The 22,675-nt window shown below is 45.2% G+C and overlaps 1 protein-coding gene across 1 annotated transcript; it reads right to left on the bottom strand.

Moving 5' to 3' along the window:
• Nucleotides 1–1,749: 1,749 nt before the first annotated feature.
• Nucleotides 1,750–21,652, bottom strand: LOC129830327 (transketolase-like). The gene is made up of 14 exons (XM_055892825.1): nt 21,103–21,652; nt 19,062–19,179; nt 17,940–18,053; nt 17,052–17,149; nt 10,076–10,267; nt 9,852–9,970; nt 8,897–9,093; nt 8,594–8,758; nt 7,463–7,619; nt 6,717–6,847; nt 6,405–6,488; nt 6,170–6,263; nt 3,633–3,755; nt 1,750–2,289 (listed from the first exon to the last, which is right to left on the bottom strand). Exons 1-14 carry the CDS (start codon nt 21,207–21,209, stop codon nt 2,102–2,104), a joined length of 1,887 nt encoding a protein of 628 aa, XP_055748800.1. The 5' UTR covers nt 21,210–21,652; the 3' UTR covers nt 1,750–2,101.
• Nucleotides 21,653–22,675: the final 1,023 nt, after the last annotated feature.

Below are 22,675 nucleotides of genomic sequence, written 5' to 3'. Positions count from 1 at the left end.
GAGGATGGCAGGAGTAGAGGGAAATGTGGCGGAAACAGAAGGCGTGAAGGGCAGGAGCTGGAACTGGAAATGGCAGATATGAGAGGGAGTGACAGCATGAACTATAACAGGCCACATCAGATATACAGTCTTTTACGTTTATTTTGTTAAAATGTAAATGTTATCTAGTACTCGTACAATAAAGAGTAATGTATATTAGGGCTTTTAATTAAATATAAGATAACGGGGGTGGTGGATGGTCCAATTAAAAAAAGATACTGACCTAAAGCAGCTTGTTAAATTTACAATACGCATAAAGTTATAGATTTATTTTTTTTGTAAAATTGTTCCTCTTCGTGTATTCTATTCATGACATCCCTTCAAAAAAATAGGTATTCATTTTACACTACTCAAAAGATGGAAATGTCTCTGTGTTTGAGGTGGTCTGTGGGGGACATTTGAGTGCAGTAGGCTGGTTGTGTGTGTGTGTTTGAGGGTTACTAAGGGTGGAAGATGTGGGCAGATCTGTCTGGGGAACAGCTACAGTAGGGAAGGAGGCCATGGTAGAGTGCTCTGATGTTCCTTGACAGAGCTAGCGGACTAGCTGTTCACTCAAGGGTGTGGATATACATGAACAGGGAGGGTCAGAGGCATATTTGGGGTAGGGGTAGCACTGAGGGGCAATTAGATGGCAGGCTGGAAGATTGGGGGTGGGTGTCAGCTGGTGGGTAGGAGTGGGGGTATTTCAGAGCGGGTCTGTCTCCATCTCTAGCAGCCGTGTTTTGGACTGGGAGGTGTTGATAATGTACGGCAGACAGACGGTCTGACTACCAGGAACCCCCCCCCCCCCCCCTCCCTCCAGACTACCACTATCACAGCTGCTCTGACTCACAGAGGTCAAAGGTCAGTTACAGCAGGGGTTCACAAACTTTTTCACAGACCCCTCTTCCAGCATTTGGGAACATCTTGCGCCCCCCTGCGTTCCACCTCTATTTCTATGGGCTAAAAAACCTAGTTAAAAAACGTTAGCTGACGTGGGCTAGTTGATCTGGACATTTCTGACCATGCAATGACTGACACGAGAGGATTCTACTAGTGCATTCTATTATTACAACTTTCAAGAGTAAATGAGTAAAAAACTGAGTAAAAAAAAAATTCTTTGGGAACCACTGAGTTACGGTATCACATGCACTAACCTATGGGGGAAACCCACCCTAGGCTTGAATACAGTGAGTACCATGGAATATGATCTCCTGTAAAACTACACTGTCTCTCACCAAGGGACAGAGATTAGCCTGCTTCAGCGTCTCAAAATGCTTTAGCCTATATTCTCCCGCTCAGATGTCTTCAGGCTAGAGGGAAAGCAGTTGTATATGCAGTTTGTATCATATTTCTATGGTGGGTTTCTGTGCATCATTAGTCTACCGTCTCTCATCTTGATGGATGACCCCGATGTTTAAAGAGCATCTCTGTCAGCACACAATGCAGTGGTCTTGAATCTTTCAATAGGCTTTTTAATTATTAAACACACATGAAATATGCACAGCACATGGTGGTTATGTGCTTGTATGTTCAGCTCTCAATGCAGCATGCAGACAGGGCCCCATGGTCCAAACTCTTAGCAGTCACACTGCACCAGAATTAATCAGGTGTGGCTCAAGTCAACGTGTGTGTTGCTCTGTAGGTGTGTGTGTGAATGTGCATGACGGTATTTGATTATGGACATGACATCCTGCAAGAACAAGACATGTTAAAAACAGACAAGGGATGTGAAGAAATCATTCCTTTATTGGTGTGAAGTCCCAGTCAGGAGGGGCTAAAAACAGTGCTCTACACCAGACCCATGTCCACACACACACGAATGTGGAATTTTTTGGGGGGGACAAAAATTACTCAAAAAAACATTCACTGCTTACTTAGACTACAGCAGTACTCATTACTTTCTCTGGGATGGGGTGGAGTGGGGGTACTGAACTTAAAAGGGGTCAAGGTTCAAAACCACATTGACAGTTATAATTATTTGATTCATACTTCTTATTCTCAGAGAGGGAGAGCGGGTGTGGCCAGAAGTGCTTCCCTGTTGATGTTTCCATGACAATGGTGCCGTGGCACCGGTAGTGGTCTACTTGGCGTTGGCGGAGCTGCTGAGCATCTTGCGGACGGCCTGCACGATGGCGTCGCGGTCGATGCCGAAGATCTTGAGGAGCTCGGTGGGTTTGCCGCTGCGGGGAACGTGGGCCACGGCCATACGGTGCACATTGAAGCCCGTCTCATTTACCACAGCTGAACACACGGCCTCTCCCAGGCCCCCTAAATAATTACAACCACATGTCAGTCAATCACATTTATATGGTAGCCCTTTTTATAACATTTGTCACAAAGTGAAGACTTGGGAGCACTATTTTCTGGGTCTTCATTAGACAAATGTGTTAAGTGCTAAGACTACATCTCCCATCCTTCTCTAACTCCTTCGTGTCCATCTTGCTGAGTGGTCTGTCTTTGTGCAGTGAAACCCTGCTTTGCTGTACAGCATGTACAGTAGCTGGCCAGTCAGTCCAAACTATGCATCGATTTTGTCTTCTAATCAACTGACCCTGTATCACTGACACCTCAACGGCCCACTGAGCACCACTGGGACCCGAGCCTCCCTGACAGGCCTGCCACCACCCACTCATTGACTGACAATCAGGCCGGGGTGGTGAAGGGGGGCCGGGGCCAAGAGAGGGTGTTCCACCACTTTACTGTAGTAGCCATCTGCACTATGGGGGTTCTTGAGGCCTGGGTCTCTCCATACAGCCCCTCTAACACCCCAACCACAGCCTCCCCTTCCTCTCCCTCACACATGGTCCTCCCACCCCCTGTGGCTCTCAGTGGACGCCCACCCCTGTCCCCCCACCTCGCCCTTGCACGCTCACCTGTCATAATACACTATTCATGCTCATGTATAGATGGGGGTGGGGATTGGGGGTTGTCACAGCATGGATTCTCTCATTTAAAAAAAAAAAAAGTGAATTTAACTAGGCAAGTCAGTTAAGAACTGACTTGCCTAGTTAGGGTTTGGCCTATATCGGCCAAACCCGGAGGACGCTGGGCCTTCCAATCACGGCCAGTTGTGATACAGCCTGGAATCGAACCAGGGTGTCTGTAGTGGCTGTGATGCAGTGCTTTAGACCGCTGCACCACTCGGGAGGTTAGGAGGTTAGTTAATGTTAAGATGCTGACTGTGGCATGGCTGTGCTCATTCCTTTCTTTGTTTAGTTCCATCAACGGACTGTATACATCCCAAGGGACAAATAAGGCAACTGTGCCAAAATAAAACCCCACACACTTTTGGACTTGTGTTCCCCCCCCCCCCCCCCCCTTCTTGTTTTCTAGGTCAGTGGAAGCCCAAAGGCCAGAGCAGAGCTGAAGTGGAAAAACACTGAGGGACGCTAGTCTCTTCTCCTCCTCCTCCTCCTCCTGCACATTCACAAATACTGCAGCCATGCCACTTCTCAATATGAAAGAGTGTTAACCACAAATCATAGGAATGCCTGGCAACTCCATAATGTTATATCTATTACTACATACCTCAGAGGCACTCCACCACATACGCCACTGGAATAAGATAACCTGAGTTCAGAAGGCAGCCTGTGTGCGCGCAGAGTACCCACCCTCGTAGTAGTGGTCCTCCACTGTGATGATGCGTCCCCTGGTGGCCTTGGCGTGCTCGACGATGGTCTTGGAGTCCAGAGGCTTGATGGTGAAAGGGTCAATCACTCGAATGTTGATCCTCTCTGATAAACACAAGATCATACAATGAGCCACAGGAAAGGACTAATTCCTCTTAACCAATACAAGAGAGAGAGTAGAGAGATATCCAGACATTTGTCAATTCCGGAGCACTCTGACTCTGATGTTGGGGTGTAAATGCTTATTAAAAGAGTGCCACTATCAGCCACTACAGTTGGCATATACACCAGATCAGGGATGGACAACTTTCATGGGGGTGGCAGACATAAAACATCTGAACTCATCATGAGGGGCCACAGTTGCTTGCAGGTCTGCGTACCCACATCCATATACCCCCCCCCCCCTTTTTTTTTTACGTTTTAGAGTTAATTTCGTGCAAATCTACACATTTTGCCATGGGGTGTACAGAAAATGTTGCCGTTTTAATGCAAGTTTGCTGCAATTCTACACATTTTGCCATGGGGTGGAGAAGAAAATGTTGCAGTTTTACAGCTAATTTACTGCAATTCTACACATTTTGGCATGGGGTGGAGAAGAAAATGTTGCAGTTTTACAGCTAATTTTCTGCAATTCTACACATTTTGCCATAGGGCGGAGAGAAATATTAGCAAGTTTTAATATTATATCTGAGTGAGTCTAACAAAATCAAATGGAGGCCTCCCAGCAGGTAAATTGACCATGATAACAAGTTTAGATGGCTTAAGAAGTATTCAGACCACTTGACTTATTCCACATTTTGTTACGTTACAGCCGTATTCTAAAATTGATTAAATAAATAAAAAATCATCAATCTACCACACAATACCCCATAATGACAAAGCGAAAACAGGTTTAGAAATGTTTGCAAATGTATAAAAAACCTAAAAAAAAAAACTTATTTTCACAAATATTCAGACCCCTTGCTATGATACTCGAAATTGAGCTCAGGTGCACCCTGTTTCCATTGATCATCGTGCATGTCAGAGCAAAAACCAAGCCATGATGTTGAAGGAATTGTCCGTAGAGCTCTGAAACAGCATTGTGTCGAGGCACAAATCTGGGGAAGGGTACCAAAAAATGCCTGCAGCATTGAAGGTCCCCAAGAACACAGTGGCCTCCATTGTTTTTAAATGGAAGGAGTTTGGAACCACCAAGACTTCTTAGAGCTTGCCGCCCGGCCAAACTGAGCAATCGGGGGAGAAGGGCCTTGGTCAGACCAAGAACCCAGTGGTCACTAAGAGAGAGCCAGGGTTCCTCTGTGGAGATGGAAAACATTCCAGAAGGACAACCATCTCTGTAGCACTCCACCAATCAGGCCTTTATGGTAGAGTGGCCAGACGGAAGCCACTCCTCAGTAAAAGGCACATGACAGCCTGCTTGGAGTTTGCCAAAAGGTACCTAAAGACTCTCAGACCATGAGAAACAAGATTCTCTGGTCTGATGAAACCAAGATTTAAATATTTTGGCCTGAATGCCAAGCGTTACATCTGGAGGAAACCTGGCACCATCTCTACTGTGAAGCATGGTGGTGGCAGCATCATGCTGTGGGGATGTTTTTCAGGGGCAGGGACTGGGCAACTAGTCAGGATCAAAGGAAAGATGAACGGAGCAAAGTATAGAGAGATCCTTGACGAAAACCTGCTCTAGAGAGCTCAGGACCTCAGACTGGGGCGAAGGTTCACCTTCCAACAGGACAAAGACCCTAAGCACACAGCCAAGACAACGCAGGAGTGGCTTCGGGACAAGTCTCTGAATGTCCTTGAGTGGCCCAGCCAGAGCCCGGACTTGAACCTGATCAAACAAGCATTTTCGCTACACCCGCAATAACATCTGCTCAACACGCGTATGTGACGATAACATTTGATTTGAATTTGACATTTCTGGAGAGACCTGAAAATAGCTATGCAGCAACACTCCCCATCCAACCTGACAGAGCTTGAGAGGATCTGCAGAGAAGAATGGGAGAATCTCCCCAAATACAGGTGTGCCAAGCTTGTAGCGTCCTACCCAAGAAGACTCGAGGCTGTAATCGCTGCCAAAGGTGCTTCCACAAAGTACTGAGTAAAGGGTCTGAATACTTACGTAAATGTGATATTTCAGTTTAAAAATTTGCAAAAAATTCTAAAAACCTGTTTTTGATGTGTCATTATGGGGTATTGTGTGTAGAACAAGGCTCTAACGTAACACAATGTGGAAAAAGTCAAGGGGTCTGAATACTTTCTGAATGCACTGTATTTATACAGTATATATCTCCATCCGAGGGCCTGCTCCAGATCATGATGAACGGTCCAATGCCTTAATGGGACAAATCTCACAACAAAGGGTCAGTATGATTGTGTGTGTGCGTGCATATGTCACTCAGAAGACATTGATGCCATCAGTGCCTGGGTAAAGAGCACATTTACTGACAGCAAATGTAGAATATAGACCGAGTTACTGTGACGGATCTATGTAACTTTCCAAAATAACGGTTCTGTACCCTTCTTTAGCATTTCAGCAGCTGCCAGTGCCTCGTGAAGGGTCACGCCCGCTCCGATCACCGTCACATGATCATCGTTGGTCTTGTACACAACCTGGTGGACAAGAGATGGAGGTTTCTATTATCTAGGCATATTTCAATTAAAATAATGTAGCAAGCATGTAAGTACTTTAAGACAGTTGTAAGTCTTTAAAGGGGCAGTGCAGTAAAAAAAAAACATCATTGGTCTCCATACCTTTGCCTGTCCCACATGAAAGTCCTCGTTGCTGTTGTAGAGAACAGTGTTCTCTGGGCGACTGGTTCTGATGAAACACACACCCTGAAGCACAGATGGAACATGTCAAATCAGCCTCTGGACTGTCATTACCGTGTCATTTATCAGACCGGTTTATTAAAACAGAGTCATACTCAGCAGCTGTGTGAACACAATATATTTAGTTTTTTTTAACCTTTATTTAACTAGGCAGTTTACAATGACGGCCTACCACCATATTGCAGAGTGAGCGCAAAGCAAGAGGCAGATGTGATTTGAGAGGGTTCTGAGTACCTTTGTGTTGGCGGCCAGCTCCACAGCTTTCTCAGTGGACACGCCGTCGCTAGGGTAGAAAACGGTTGCCGTGGGAATGGCTCTGAACATGGCAATGTCTTCGAGGCCCATCTGAGAAGGACCATCCTCTCCTAGAACACACACGCACGCACGCACGCACGTACACACACGCACGCGCAAGTCAGACAGAACAACACTTGGAGTGTTTGGGGCTGCTGAAAGTGAAAGCTACAGGGCAGGCATGCGTTCAGTGGGGCGAGTCGGCGTGGGCATGCAATGTACCTGAGGAACCAAAAGGAAGCCTGGCCGCCCCGCCACCACCACTTCCGTGACACAGAGAGAGAGGGGGGGAGGGAGGGAACGAGTGCTGGCCGGTGCCACACTGATACATTAATAGATGGAAGGAAGATGTGAAGAAACAAAAGCAAAGTTCAGGATTCAGGAAATAATACAGGAGTATACGACGCAAGGTCTACAACGAGGGTAACGATTCGATCCACTGCAGAAGTGTTACCAAAATGTTAGATCAAAACCAACTGAAGCCAAAGGCCCTCTCCACCTAAACAGTTTTAGGGGAAGCACTGTGTTAGCACTGTGTGACAGTAAGCCAAGTCTTCTGCAGTGGGCTGAATCATTCCCAGAGGAACAAGTGCTGAGAGCTACGTCAGGGTCACAGTGAGGAAGTCACAGGGGTCACCACACAGACAGTTCACTAGGCTGGGTCAAAGGTCAGTGGGCGGACTGACCGATGGACACGCCGCAGTGGGAGCCACACAGGTTGATGTTGCTCTCGGAGATGGCGGCCATGCGAAGTTGGTCGTAGGCACGCGTGAAGAAGGTGGCGAAGGTGCTGGCGAACACCACGTTGCGGTCCCGCGTGGCACAGCCCACCGCAATGCTCACCTGACAGAGGAGGAGAGGGAGGAAAGCGGTGTTCGTGAGTACAAAGACCAGATAGAAGCCTGAGCAACTTGTGTTCTCACAGTTTGCCCAACGTGCCTCACGTCAATCCTTAGACACATACGGAGGGAGCCAGCATCTTTCAATTCATACGGAGGAAATGTTCTGTTTGTCCCATTTCATTTCCCGTTAACCCTGAGAAATCCCATTCCCTGGTCCCCCTGAGGCCTTGCTAAGGGAATGGGGCCTGTGTGAGACATTGTCAGTGAGAGCTTTTACTCACGAAAACACAGTGCATTGGTGGTTTAAACAAATGCCATGTACATTAGGTACAGCAAAGCAAAGTGTCGTTAGCTAGCATAGAGCATTATCGTTGTCAGGGACAAACAACAAGATACATAGAAATCCAACAAAGCATTCAAATGTTCCAATCCCTTAATAATATTTGATGTGACAGCACGGCGAGGGTAAATCATTCATCGAAATAACATCTGATCTATATTTTACTTCTCTATTGTGTGTGGGAGTCACAACGAGTCACAGGCCACAACACAGATCCACTAAAGCTGCTAATGACGCCTCTGAAGGAACTGCCACTGAAATCATGCCGAGACATTACGAATGAATAGGTCTCTTAGCCAACCAGGTAGAAGGATCCATGCCCTGGAAGTGGGGGTGTGGCACTCTGTATGTCAGAGGTGAATAATGCACATATGAGGGTGGAAAGAAGCAGAAGAGGCCGGGTTTCTACAGCCGTTCAAATACAAAGACATGCAGGCCTACAGTACGAATGGTTTGGATGGAACTTGATGGTCATTTTGGGTTGACGTCACATAGTGCTTACAGCTTATCATTGTCTTTCTTGGGAGAGACGTTACCTATCTCTTATGAAGATTTTGTGAGCAGTACACTTCAGTTCAGCCTACTAGACCTCGACTCAGGTCAGATATGTGGCATTGGGTGTCAGCTGAGCTTACCATGTTCTGCTCGGCAATGTAGCACTCGACGTAGCGTTCGGGGTGCTCGTTCTTAAAGAGCTCAGAGAAGGTGGAGTTCTTGGTGTCTCCATCCAGAGCCACCACATGCTCGTTGTAGCGGCCTAGCTTAGCCAGAGCCATGCCATAGGCCTTCCGCGTGGCAATCTGGAGCCAAACACAACCAATGGGTTAATACATTAAACCATTCGTGTAAGTCAAGATAGTGCCTGAGCCTTGTTCCAGGACTTAAAGGGTCTCTCTCTCAAACGCCCTTGCTCCCTCTCTCTACCCAAGTACACGCACCTTCTCTCCGAGTTTGTAGCTGGGTGCGCTGGGCATGCGAACGTTGCGCAGGCTGACGGGCGGGGCGTCCTCAGTGGGCGTAGCGGGGTACAGGCGCTTATTACTGTTCATGATGCGCGCCTGGATGTCCTTCAGCACCCCCTCAGCCATCTCCTTGGGCAGGGGCTTCCCATGCCAGCCCATCTTGTCCTCCACAGCTATAACACACACAGAGAACATGAAATACACACACACACACACACACACGCACAGCAAATACGGCTTTAGTATGTATATAAGCAGTGCATCGATTGGTGGGCAATCTGCTTATTTTATATATCCGTTTGATAATATCAGCATCGAATGGTCGTAAAATACATATTGCTCAACGCCACCCCCCTCTCATCACAAAGTCTTACACATGAGTGGACATCAAAATACAATTCCATAGGTCAGGGCTCCACATCAAAAGTCCTATTCTCATGACAACAGCCAGACAAAGGCCAGTGATCTGAGTATGCCCTACACATGCGGAGGGATTAACAGGCTGCTGCAGCTAAATCTCTAAAGCACTGCCCAGATTACCACAGGTTTAGGTGCCCCTCAGAGAAGACAGGGAGGGCTGATTCAGGTCCATCGGACATAACTTTGTCTTTTACGGGACAGGCACAGATTATACCTTTTTGATTTTAGGATTAGTGGGGTTTGATAGTAGGTATTGATTACAAAGCAGCAGCTGAGCACCACAGATATTTTGGAATGTGAATGGGTAGAGGCGAGTCGGTCAGTATCCCAATCAAGCAGTGTTAGTATATGTCAGGAAAAGGTAGTGCTGCTAGCAGGGTTTCCATCTCATCCCCCCTGGTATAGGATTAGGGTTTGGTTAGTCTCTGGGTGAACCCGTCTGTACTAGTACGTATACGGGCGCATGTGATACGGTTTCTGGTGAGCTGTATTACTGTTGGGGAGTGTGTACCTGGGATTCCCTTGCCCTTGATGGTTTTGGCTACGATGGCGGTGGGCTGGTGACGGGGTTGGCTCAGAACCTTAGTCAGCTCGTCCACACTGTGCCCGTCCACAATGATGGCATTCCACCTAAAAACACAAACGCACACCAGGGAAAAATTGGTGGGAGTCATTTACATTCTCAGGCCCACTTTCACGGTCTCTAGGCCACACATTTTCGAGGACAGCACTCACCCGAAGGCTTCGCAACGCTTCTGGTACTTCTCCACGTGGTGCTGCAGTGGAGCCGGGTCACTCTGGCCCAGACGGTTGATGTCCAGGATGGCGACCAGGTTGTCCAGCTGGTAGTAAGAGGCGAAGGCCATGGCCTCCCACACCGAGCCCTCAGACATCTCCCCATCACCCAGCAGGCAGTACACACTGTAGCTACGGAGAGACAGACACAGACAGACAGAATTAGATGCAAGATCACAGCAGTAAAGCTTTTGTAATAAACAAGATCACAGCAGTAAAGCTTTTGTAATAAACAAGATCACAGCAGTAAAGCTTTTGTAATAAACAAGATCACAGCAGTAAAGCTTTTGTAATAAACAAGATCACAGCAGTAAAGCTTTTGTAATAAACAAGATCCCAGCAGTAAAGCTTTGTAATAAACAAGATCACAGCAGTAAAGCTTTTTTAATAAACAAGATCACAGCAGTAAAGCTTTTGTAATAAACAAGATCACAGCAGTAAAGCTTTTGTAATAAACAAGATCACAGCAGTAAAGCTTTTGTAATAAATAAACACGTAGAGTTATATGACTAATCCACAATTTTCAATTGATTACCACTTGATTGACTAAGGGATGACATGCATCACAAAAGGTGCAGAACTATAACACTCTCCCTCAACATCTCCTCCCCTTCCGGCATACATTTTTCCACGCAACCCCCACCCTTCATCTTCGAAATGAGGCCCCCCCTCAACCGCCCTCCCCGATACAGAGCGAACAGGAACAGTTGAAACCCTCTCAGATCTCCCATCACCCTGCATGGTTAACAGGGCCTGACAGCTTTCCAGTCAAATAGACACATTCTCATTAAAGCGAGAAGATAGGCTGAGACACAACGCATTAGGCACGCATTCCGAACCGGACAACATTCCGGAGCCCAGAGAGGGAGCCACAGACACCTGGACCAGTTACCGTTTAACATCCTCCCTCCCGGTTACTCTCAGTTAGTCTCGCCTCAGGGGAGCAGCACCTCTCACTGACAGACAGAAAGCCCTTCCCTGCACCAACACACTGGTTAAACTTAAGAGCTGCAATGCAATTTAAATCAAATCAACACAATCTAATAGGCTTACATCATGGTACACTACATGACCAAAAGTATGTGGACACTTGCTCGTCGAACATCTATTTCCAAAATCACGGGCATTAATACGGAGTTGGTCCCCTCATTTGCTACTATAAACAACCTCCACTCTTCAGGGAAGGAACTGATGTTGGGCAACTAGGCCTGGCTCGTAGTCGGCATTCCAATTAATCCCAAAGGTGTTCGATGTGGTTGAGGTCAGGACTCAGTGCAGGCCAGTCAAGTTCTTCCACAGCAATCTCGACAAACCATTTCTGTATGGACCTCGCGTTGTGCATGGGTGTATCGTCAGGCTGAAACAGGAAAGGGACTTCCCCAAAAAGTTGCCACAAATTTGGAAGCACAGAATGGTCTAGTGTATGCTGTAGCTTTAAGGATTCCCTTCACTGGAACGAAGGGGCCTAGCCTGAACCATGAAAAACAGCCCCAGCCCATTATTCCACCTCCACCAAAATTTACAGTTGTCACTACGCATTCGGGCAGGTAGCGTTCTCCTGATGTCTGCCAAACCCAGATTTATCAGTTGGACTGCCAGATGGTGAAGCATGATTCATCACTCCAGAGAACACGTTTCCACTGCTCCAGAGTCCAATGGCGGCGAGCTTTACACCACTCAAGCCAACGCTTGGATTTGCGCATGGTGATCTTAGGCTTGTGTGCAGCTGCTCAGCCATGGAAACCCATTTCATGAAGCTCCTGTCGGTCCTTGTGTCAACATAGCTTCCAGAGGCAGTTGGGAACTCGGTATTGAGTGTTGCAACTGAGGACAGACGATTCTTACGAGCTACGCACTTCAACACTCGAGGTTCCCGTTCTGTGAGCTTGTGTGACCTACCACTTTGCGGCTGAGCATTTGATGCTCCTAGACATTTCCACTTCACAATAACATCACTTACAGTTGACTGGGGCAGCTCTAGCACTGCAGAAATTTGAGGAACGGGTGTGGCTGAAATAGCCAAATCACTCATTTGAAGGGGTGTCCACATACTTTTGTAAATATAGTGTATATGATACATTAGCAGTGTGTTGACTGATTGGTTGTTATAACATATGAGTTGATGATAATGGTGATTATGTAGCTCGTTAATTACATGGACAAAAGTAGATATCCGAATATGAATGGATAAATGACTATTCTATTGTTTTGGAGGAATGACACTTTATGAAGAGAGCTATTTACACAAAGTCAAAAGCTTTTCACAGATTAACGTTTTGCCATCCCTAATAAATCGCTGGCTGTCAAAGGCTATGCCAACAGAGCATTAGGTCGGGGCAAAAGCCATACTCTTAAGACAACCGTCACACACACACACAATGGTAACCCAACTGAGGTAACCCTTCAAATGTGCATAACGGCGTGTGTGTGTGTAAGTATGCGCTTAAGACAACACACACACATACACACAGGAGAGTTTATCCTACACATTCTGAGGGATTACTGGGCTTCTGCAGCTCTAAACTCTAAAGCACTGCCTGGATTAGGTAGGAGTTTGGGTGCCCCTCGTAGCACAGAGATCGAGACCTTGTTCAAACACACAAAGCCTTTGAAAGACAATATGTAATAATCACATTTAAAATACACCTCCATGCGTGTAACAGGATAACTACGCAGTCTAACCTTTAATTGAACCTTCTATTTAGACAGGTAATGGATCAACCAGTATTGTATTTTACCATAATGCATTGGTTGAGGCGAGTAGTCTAAGCTTTAGACTAGACTACATCTCTTCAGACAGAGATGCTCTCTCTCTCATATAATGCCACAGCATTGCCCCAGGGAGAGTAAAAGGTGAGAGTATTAGAGGGGTGAGAACAGAACACATCAAACTGACAGCTCACAGTCCAAACCTGTACTGAGAGCCCTCAGGGTGTTCTGTCAAACATAGACCCAACGACAGGGAAACGTCGTCTCCACGCACACCCTTGTGAACCTGCGCCAAATTGTTTTACGGTGCACTTTGATCAGCTAAGCATGGATAATCACATTCAAACTCCATTTGCCGAATCAATTCAACCGGGTACTGTCAGTGAGGTTTTAAAGCTGTAATGTGACATTTTGACTCACTAATCCTCACCCTCCCGCTAAGTGTATTTGACACATTCAGTCATTTGATTCATAGATCACTCCCTTTATCCGTGACACTGGCCTAGGCATGTAGGGCTGTATGTTTTCGGGGTCACAGACTATAAGAGGAAGATTTTGTAACAAAAGCAGTCATACATTACAGACAAGTCAGAGTTGAGGCTGGATTGCTGCAGAAGCTCCCGAGAAAGAGAGAGCGAGCGAGAGGCGAGGGAAAAAGCACGCTCTTTTGTTGTTGTTGATTTCATTAGGATCCCCATTAGCCGAGGTCACATGGGGGAGAGGCGTTGTGCCGTGAGGTGTTGCTTTATTGTTTTTTTAAAACCTGGTTCGCTGTTCACTTGCGCTGTATGAGATGGAAGGGAGTTCCATAAACTCATGGCTCTGTATAATACTGTATGTTTTCTTGAATTTGTTTGGGACCTGGCGGCTGTGAAAAGACCCCTGGTGGCATGTCTTGTAAGTGTGTGTGTCAGTGCTGTGTGTAAGTTAACTATGCAAACAATTCTCTTAGCCAAGAGACTGGCATGCATAGTATTGATATTAGCCCTTTGATTACAATGAAGAGCAAAACGTGCAGCTCTGTTTTGGGCCAGCTGCAGCTTAACTAGGTCATTATTTGCAGCACATGACCAGATGACTGGACAGTAATCAAGACTTGCCTTGTGGAGTGTGGTGCAGAGCATCACGGACAGATCTCTCCCAATCTTTACAACCATTGAGTCAATATGTTTTGAACATGACCGTTTACAACCTAAGATAACGGCAAGTAATTTAGTCACCTCAATTTGCTCAACAGCCACAGGTCTAGAACTTAGGGAATGATTTGTATCAGATACAATGCAATTCGTTTTAGAGATGTTCTGGACCGGTTTATTACTGGCCACCTATTCTAAAACTGACTGCAACTCTTTGTTTAGGGTTGCAGGGACTTCACTAGCTGTAGTTGCTGACACATGCGTATAGGGTTGAATCATCAGCATACATGGACAAACAGGCTTTGTTAATTGCCAGTGGCAGGTCATTGTTAAAAATAGAAAAGAGTAGAGGGCCAATTAAAAATAGAAAAGAGTTAGAGGGCCAAGAGAGCTGCCCTGCGATACACCACACTTTATATGTTTAACATCAGAGATGCTTCCAATAAAGAAAAGTCTGTGTTCTATTAGATAGATAGCTCTGATTCCACAATATGGGAGAGGTTTTTCAGCAGGTTGTGGTCAATAATATCAAAGACGTTAATGAAATCTAACAGCACAGCTCCTACAACATTTATTTCAACCAATCAGTCATTTGTGTCAGTGCAGTACATGTTGCGTGCCCTTCTCTATAAGCATGCTGAAAGTCTTATTCATTTGTTTACAGAAAAATAGCATTGTATTTGGTCAAACACAATTTTTTCCAACAGTTTGCTCAGAGCTGGCAGCAAGCTGATAGGTTGGCTGTTAGAAACAATAAAGGCCGCTTTACCATTCTTGACTTTGGCTTCCCTCCAGGCCTGAGGACAACCCTTTCCTCTAGGCTCAGAGGAAATATATGACATATAGGAGTGGCTATAGAGTCAGCTACCATTCTCAGTAGTTTTCCATCTAATTTGTCAATGCCAGGAGGTTTGGCATCATTGATCAATAACAATAAATATTTCCACCTCTCCCACACTAACTTTACAAGATTCAAACGTTTTTTTCATTATTTGTTTAATGCATGAGAACGATGGCTCACTGCTTGTTGTTGGCATTTCCAGCCTAAGTTTGCCCACTTTGGCAATGAAATAATCATTAAAATAATTGACAATATCAAATGGATTTGTGATGAATAAGTCATCTGATTTGATGAAAAATGTAGTTGAATTTGTCTTTCCATAATTCTTTAAATCATTGATCTTGGCTTCATAATACAGTTTCTTCTTTTCGTTAAGTTTAGTCACAAAATGTCTCAATTTGCAGTAAGACAGACTTTTTAGCCACTCCTTTTGCCCCATCTCTTTCAACCATACAGTTTTTCAATTCCTCATCAATCCATGGAGCCTTAACAGTTCTAACAGTCAGTTTCTTAACAGGTGCATGTTTATCAATGATTGGAAGAAGCAATGTCATAAATTCGTCAAGTGCAGGGTCTGGATGCTCCTCATTGTTTACATCAAATATTGTTTACATCATCCACATAAGAGTCACAGCAAAATCTTTTGTATGATTTCTTATACACTATTTTAGGCCCAGCTTTAGGAACTTTGGATTTCCTGGATATAGTCACTATATTGTGATCGCTGCATCCAATGGGTACGGATACAGCTTCAGAACAAAGTTCTACAGTATTAGTAAACATGTGATCAATACATGATTTAGTTGATAGTTCCTGTCGTGTTTGTAAATACCCTGGTAGGTTGATTAATAACCTAAACCAGATTATAGGCACTGGTTACAGTGAGAAGCTTCCTCTTGAGCGGACAGCTTGATGAAAACCAGACAATATGCAGGTCCCCAAGAAAATAGACCTCTCTATTTACATCAAATACACCATCTAGCATTTCACACACATTATCTAGATACAATAAGAGGTTTTAGAGGAGGCAGGTGAACCTGCAACCACAACACATCAATAACACTTGACATGAGATCTTCTATAAGCATTACAGTGATATGGCCCTGAGTATATACAGCAACACCTCGCCATAGGCATTCCCGTCTCTTCAGTAGATGTTATATGCTTGTATTGCAACTGCTGTATCAAAGGAATCATCTAAGTGAGTCTCGGAAATGCCTAATATATGAATGTTATCTGATGTTAGCAAGTTATTGAATTCATGACCCTTATTTGTAAGGCTATTATATTAATATGGGCTATTTTCAGGTCTTTCTTGGGTAGCTGATCAGAGATAGACATAATAAGGAGAACAACTAACAAAGGGAGGGTTAGTAGTGAGAGAGCTAAGGGAGTGAGAAGAGCAAAAGAAGGAGAAGAGGGAGGCTCTCGCAGCCCTGATTATTAGAGCAGAAGAATTGACTGAACAAAATGCAGAGAAAGCGCATCTAACCCATCCCGCGTATACATTCTACAGCAGACTGCTCGGTTATACGGTTCCGAAAATGAAACCAGAAAATAGCAACAAAAAAATCCTATTTCAAAGTCTATCCCTAACCCCAAAGTACAGCTCAGCTGTCCTCTACTGTTCTAGTTTTTTCTATGGATTCAGATATAAAAGGGGAATCTGCTTTTGTCATATACAGACAGTGGAGCCTGGAACGCTGTCTATGGCTGTCTGCCAGTGTTCACATGGCCGTTCTAGAACTCGTCTCGCACAATAAAGAAGCTGGCTTCCAAACCATGTTCAGCAGTGAAACGGCCAGCCTCTCTCCACGCCCCTACATACAAGACCAGCTATGGCTGGCAGCTTGCATCTACTCTCCGTAGCGGTGGTGAAATGTCAGAGAGTGCGCACCATGACTGTGGGTGTGTTTGTTGTGTCCATGCATGCCTTTGTCTATGAACGGGCCGGCTTAATGCCTATGTGTGGGGGAGTATCACCGTATACGTTCATTGTGGGCGCATCTGATTGATTTAATTGCACATATTTCCTTGCGCTCACTTCCCTTTCTCTATGTATCTGATTATTTGTGTGTTGGTCTGTCTGTCTCTGTGGGTTCTTGTATAGCCAGACAACGTATGACCGCGCATCTAAAGAATGACCTTAGAGGGGTGTCGAGCATGTCACTGAGTCCTATGCAGAAGTCCATATGTGCAGAGGTGTGTATGTGGGAGAATGGTCTCTCACCTGGCCTTGTCAAAGTATTTCCCAGTGTAGGCCATCCCGCAGGCAGCCCCCAGACCCTGTCCAAGAGAGCCGGTGGCCACATCCACAAACTGCTGCTTCTGTCAACACACACACGCACAAATGTTAGACAATACACAAACACATCACAGCACATAATAAACATGCATTGCACCAACAAACACACATTACACATTAAACAAAGTCTTCAAACATTATATCAACTACGCCGTTAAATTGCACCGACACAAACTAATCCCACACAAAGACTACCTACTCAGTCATAACACACCCACATTCAGGTCACATTACCATCAAAATCACATACTGTCCACAAAACACACACTTCCTCTCAAACACACTTCCTAAAGATACACATTCATTCAGTGGTCATAGTAACAGCTCAACAGGGTAAATCAATGTGTAAGCATTAGATGAAGAGACACCCAATCTTAATTGAGGGAATCAGTGGCTTACTCACCCATGTGTGAACAGGGCATGGCATTACTAGGAAGCTACTGTGCGTGCACACAAAAGGGGCCTTGGACACAAGCACATACAAAAGGGGCCTTCTGTCACACAAGCACATACAGTCTACACGACAGTATATAGTGTGTGTTGTGGGCTCAGACTTCCTCTCTTCAACAAGGGAATAGCAGTGCTCTGAAAAAAGCGACAAGTAGGGCTTCGGAGGATACATTTGACTGTTTAACAAACAGGTAAAAAACAGTCATGGGTGAACGGGTCTGTGAGCGAGAAAGGGCTAAAAGGTCAGCCAGGCTTTTAAAAAAGGCTAACTCTCACTGTGTTAGTGGAGCGCAGAGGTTGTTTGTGGGCCAAACAAGGTCGTGTCGTGTGGATCGACAGGTCACTTCCTGTTCCTATTCTCACCGGCACAGGGTGTCCCTCCAGGATGGAGTCGACCTTACGGAGGTTGAGCAGTTCGCTCTCCTTCAGGTAGCCTGTCTCGGCCCACACCGCGTAAAGCACCGGGGCTGCATGGCCCTGGAGGAGACCGAGAAAGAGAGGGAGGGACAGAGTTAGAGAGAGAGAGAGAGAACAGTCTCGCAGATACAAGTTACGACTTTGATACCATCGCACACAGACATGACCTCATGCAGACAGAACACGCACAACGGACCCTAGTTAATGTATAAACAAACTTCAACTATTCACTACAGCCATCTTTTACAGCCAACCTGTTATTCCCCTATGTTAGACTCTCACATACAGTATCATACTCGGTGCCTGGACCACTTGCATTTCTTGGATTGAGAAACTCATCCCAAACGTTCTTCCTTCCACACCTCCTAAATTAATGTTATTCCAGTAGTCCCAATAGGATTACATTCCCGCCTCCCGGTCGGTCTCCTAAAGGGGCCAGGTCCCTGCACCAGATTACATGCTTACTCTACAAATTGGGCCTTTAAAAACTCTCAAATCATATGGCTGGCTCTTCCCAGCACAGACTGGCCAATGCAATCTGACTGGTTAAAAATCCTATGAACATACAGCTTTCCATCAATTCATCAGGTCGATTTTTGGAAATGGAATGAGTTTGATACAGAGCCCTTGAGCTGGCTAAGGGTTCTAACCACTCCGCCAATCTACTCTGACAAACTTGATTAAACGGAGTCTGATGCCCAGGCGGGTGACTGAAAGACAGATCAAGTGTCCCACATCTGTCCAATGAGGCTAATGGGGTCATTACAGAAGGGGAGGAGCTTAGCTACTACAGTAGGCCTTACCGTAGAGGTGAACATGGAGGCACTGCTTTAGAATGGACTTGGCAGACGTCATACTTTATCACAGACTCAATAACATCGAATTTAGACAGGTTGAGCACAGAGGCATTAAGGTTAAATCACTTCAAATGAATAAGGCAAAGTGTACCTTTGGAAGCCTTCACACTGTGCATGTAAACGTTTCACCACCATCTGGGCCTGGGATGCCTGTATTTCCCCGGAGGGAGGTTAAGGGGTTAGGGATGTCTAGACGGGGTGAGAGTGGTACCTTGGAGAGGACGAAGCGGTCGCTGTTGATGTTCCGGGGTTCCTCAGGGCGGTACTTCATGGTATGGAAGAAGAGCACAGACATGATCTCTGCCACACTGCAGCATGATGTGGGGTGACTGGAGGCCAGAGAGGACAGGACAACGGGTCAGACCAGGGCTCCGACTGACACATGCACACACAAATAAAACACACACACCTCCACGTGCTCAGCTCACACTGAAGTGTATAGCTGGAAAGTGTCTCACACACACACACACACACTAAATGACCTACAATCAGTATAGACTACTACATCGCCCTCCATTGTTTCCACTAGACACACACATGCAGACACATTGACAGTCAGAGCCAAGACTTCACAACACGCACACACTGTTGGAGGATCAAAGGAAACATAGGCCTCTTCAGCTGCATTTGTTCACCTAGGCTTAAACTCTGGTATTCATTCTTCATTGAGTGCTGGGGTAAGCCTATATTAGTCTGTGTACCAACTGCAACTGTCATCTTGTAATAAAGCATTAACACTCATTCGAAACAATCAATCCACTATTTGCCTGTAACATAAGGGTTAGACAGTTAGACAGTTACCCAACACTTCAAACAGTTTTATTACAGCTGACCACAAAAACACTTATTTTGTTTGTTGCCAAAACTCCATGCTTGAAGCAAAATGCAAAAGACATCAATATAAAAATGTTATTTGAAAGCATCTATAACATACGAGATTCCAAAAAGAGCATGGCCATTTATAATACTTCACCATAGCACAGGTGCCTGGTAGCCACCAGATTTTTTTATTTTTATCAACCTGAAACGGAAAGGTGGTCAAAACAGACAAACAATGAATAAAATAAATATGTATTGAAGTAAATCATCAATGAAAAGACAAATAAATGAACCCCCAAAAAAGAAGTATAATTCTGCCTTGGAAGTGGAATTAGAAACATTTACTAAAAGGTTGTGTCCCTTGTTATAATGCCTCTAATAGTATATTTTATGTGAGCTGTTTACTATACTGTAATAAGTAGGCCTAGGGAAATAAGAACATCGAATGAATGAATGTCTCAAAATATAAATAACACGTGTTCTAACAACATTCACCGGTATCTGGCTTAACCCCAATATCGTGTGCCCCCAAAAACATACAAAAGGACAAGCCTGAAAAATAATTATAGAAAGCGAGGGCATTGGTTGGAGATTGCCCAGGTCGCGGTTGTCCGACGAGAATCAAAATCAGCCCGTCACCAATCGTTTCGCTTCGCGAAAAGGATGGGAGGTGAAGGGCTGAATTTACGCAGACGCGTTGGAGCGCCAGGCACGAACGCGGTCCCTTTAGCTGCGGCGGACGAACCCAACGTCGCCACCACGTGTAACGACCCATTCATTATTGAATGACATTGAATGGGTTTTCGCTCACATTTTACATAACCAGAAAAAATAAGAATTCAAAGTTAAACATTATTTTCGAATGTGCAGTAGCGTGTCAATGCACCTGCAAAAAGTAGTCTATTATTTATATATATATATATATTTTTGAATTGAACCTTTATTTAACTAGACAAGTCAGTTAAGAACAAATTCTTATTTACAACGACTGCGGCAAAACACGGACGACGCTGGGCCAATTGTGCGCAGCCCTATGAGATACAGACTGGATTCGAACCAGGGACGTGCAGGGGCGCCTCTTGCAGGGAGGCGCCAGGGACGCCTCTTGCACTGAGATGCAGTGACTTACACCGCTGCGCCACCTGGGATCGCTATTACAACATAATAAGACATAACACAATTGCTGCATATTTGATCTACATCTATATGTATTAGCACGGTTTAAAAACCCAATTTCCTCCGTGTCAAATGTTAATGCCAAATGGACAACTAAAATTAAGAACGGTAGCCTTTTCTGGAGCGATGCGTAATATACGCACACAATGTCCGAGCCATGGCCATTACGCATGTAAACCTATCACATAGGCTGCATGGACACCTCATATTGCACATTTATTTTTCTGTTGAAGCATTAATTAAAACATGGTGCTTACCCACTGCCTGCAGCAGTTGTAGCCTTGATAGAATTGATCCTGAGCCGGTTGGCGATGTTCCTAAGCGTCTGCAGGGTCTGCTGGTCGGGTTTGTGATAGTCCTCCATCTGTGCGCACTTCTGTCAAAAATACACTTTAACTAAGTAAAATACTGTCCGGGATAAAAAACACTTACAACGTCAGGGTAAAGACTAGGAAAATCGCCTTGAACTTGTGCGGGGGATAGAGTCAGAGAGAATTACAGAGAGAGGGGTGTTGGTAAACCTATGGAAATGGCTAATCTAGAGCTAAAAGGAGAGATAGACCGCACACTGGCTCAACGACCACAGAGTGCGTGTGGTGGTGGCGGAGTTGCCAAGGCCAAGTGCAATGGATTTACTGTCACGCCCCCCGTCCCCACACCGCGTCAATACTGTCGCTCGTACTGCAGGGCCAAACAACAGGGGTGGCGTCGGCATAATGAGCTGTCGTAGGCTACTCTCTGCTACTTCTGTCAAAGATCAGGGAAAAGTGCAAGATTGCAATTGCATAAACTGTAGGTAGTTAGCTATATGAGCCATTTCGTCTCCATTGGTACATTAGTACAGGGGTTCGCAAACTTTTTCACTCGTGCCCCCCTTCCAGCATTGGGGAACATCCCGCGCATGCGCTGTGGGTTGAGGATAGATGGGGGAAGAGTTCAGAAATGACACTGAACTAACTAACCTAGGCTAATGATAATCTATGCTCCCAATGTTGACCTGACTCACTCAAACATACTACACTGCACAATTGCACCCACTATAACAAAATCTGCCAACTCTCATCACATATGTCCATGCTGCTCACTTCAGTCTTGTCGCTATGTAAAAATGTGGCAGAATATGTGAACAAAAGTGGCACCATGATTTGATTGAAAAGATGGCCACTGGTGCGCAGCATACAAGGCACTGCATCACAGTGCTTGAGGCGTCACTGTAGACCCGGGTTCGATCCCAGGCTGTGTCACAACCGTCCGTGACCGGGAGTCCCATAGCGCGGCGCACAATTGGCCATACCATCGTCCAGGTTAGGGGAGGGTTTGGCAAGGGTTTAATTTTTTTTTTTTTTAAGGGGTGGATCAGCTTAATATTGCAGAAAGAATGTTGCTTCCATCAATGTAATTGTCTGCATCATTTACAATCCCCCATATTTGGCGGGTAAATATATATATCCATACACGCATGCATACATATACACATACACATACCTATATAGACATACATACTTTTTTAAAGAATATACCTTTATTATTATTCCCCGCAAATCCTACCACCAATCCCCCAATTGGAGTAAACTAATAAACACTTCTGCTTTTACCTTCAATTTATACATCTTATATACATTTTACAGACACAGTCTACTTTACAATAGTTCTCTCTTGTTTGTTCTTAGTCCTTCCTCTATTTCTGATGTCCATCCAGTTTGATTTCTATTTGTAACTGTGCTATTTCAAAAAAGTTCCGAACCTATATACATTTTACAGATCCCGTATGTTTTACATTGTTTATCTTGTTATTAGTCCCACCCTTCAGCTCCATTCAACCCCTCCCAT

Source organism: Salvelinus fontinalis, chromosome 31, assembly GCF_029448725.1.
Source record: "Salvelinus fontinalis isolate EN_2023a chromosome 31, ASM2944872v1, whole genome shotgun sequence".
Taxonomy (NCBI): domain Eukaryota; kingdom Metazoa; phylum Chordata; class Actinopteri; order Salmoniformes; family Salmonidae; genus Salvelinus; species Salvelinus fontinalis.
Note: the sequence above shows the minus strand (reverse complement) of the source record. Positions and strands in the feature narration are given on the sequence as shown.

What these genes read in the sequence shown, in the direction of transcription:
- LOC129830327 (XM_055892825.1), bottom strand. Translation starts at nt 21,209, where the DNA reads ATGGAGGACTATCACAAACCCGACCAGCAGACCCTGCAGACGCTTAGG. An exon ending in GCTACAAACTCGGAGAGAAG is followed by an intron (nt 8,759 to 8,896) that starts GTGCGTGTACTT and finishes GTTTGGCTCCAG; the next exon opens with ATTGCCACGCGGAAGGCCTA. An exon ending in TGCTGAAATGCTAAAGAAGG is followed by an intron (nt 3,756 to 6,169) that starts GTACAGAACCGT and finishes TGTGTTTATCAG; the next exon opens with AGAGGATCAACATTCGAGTG.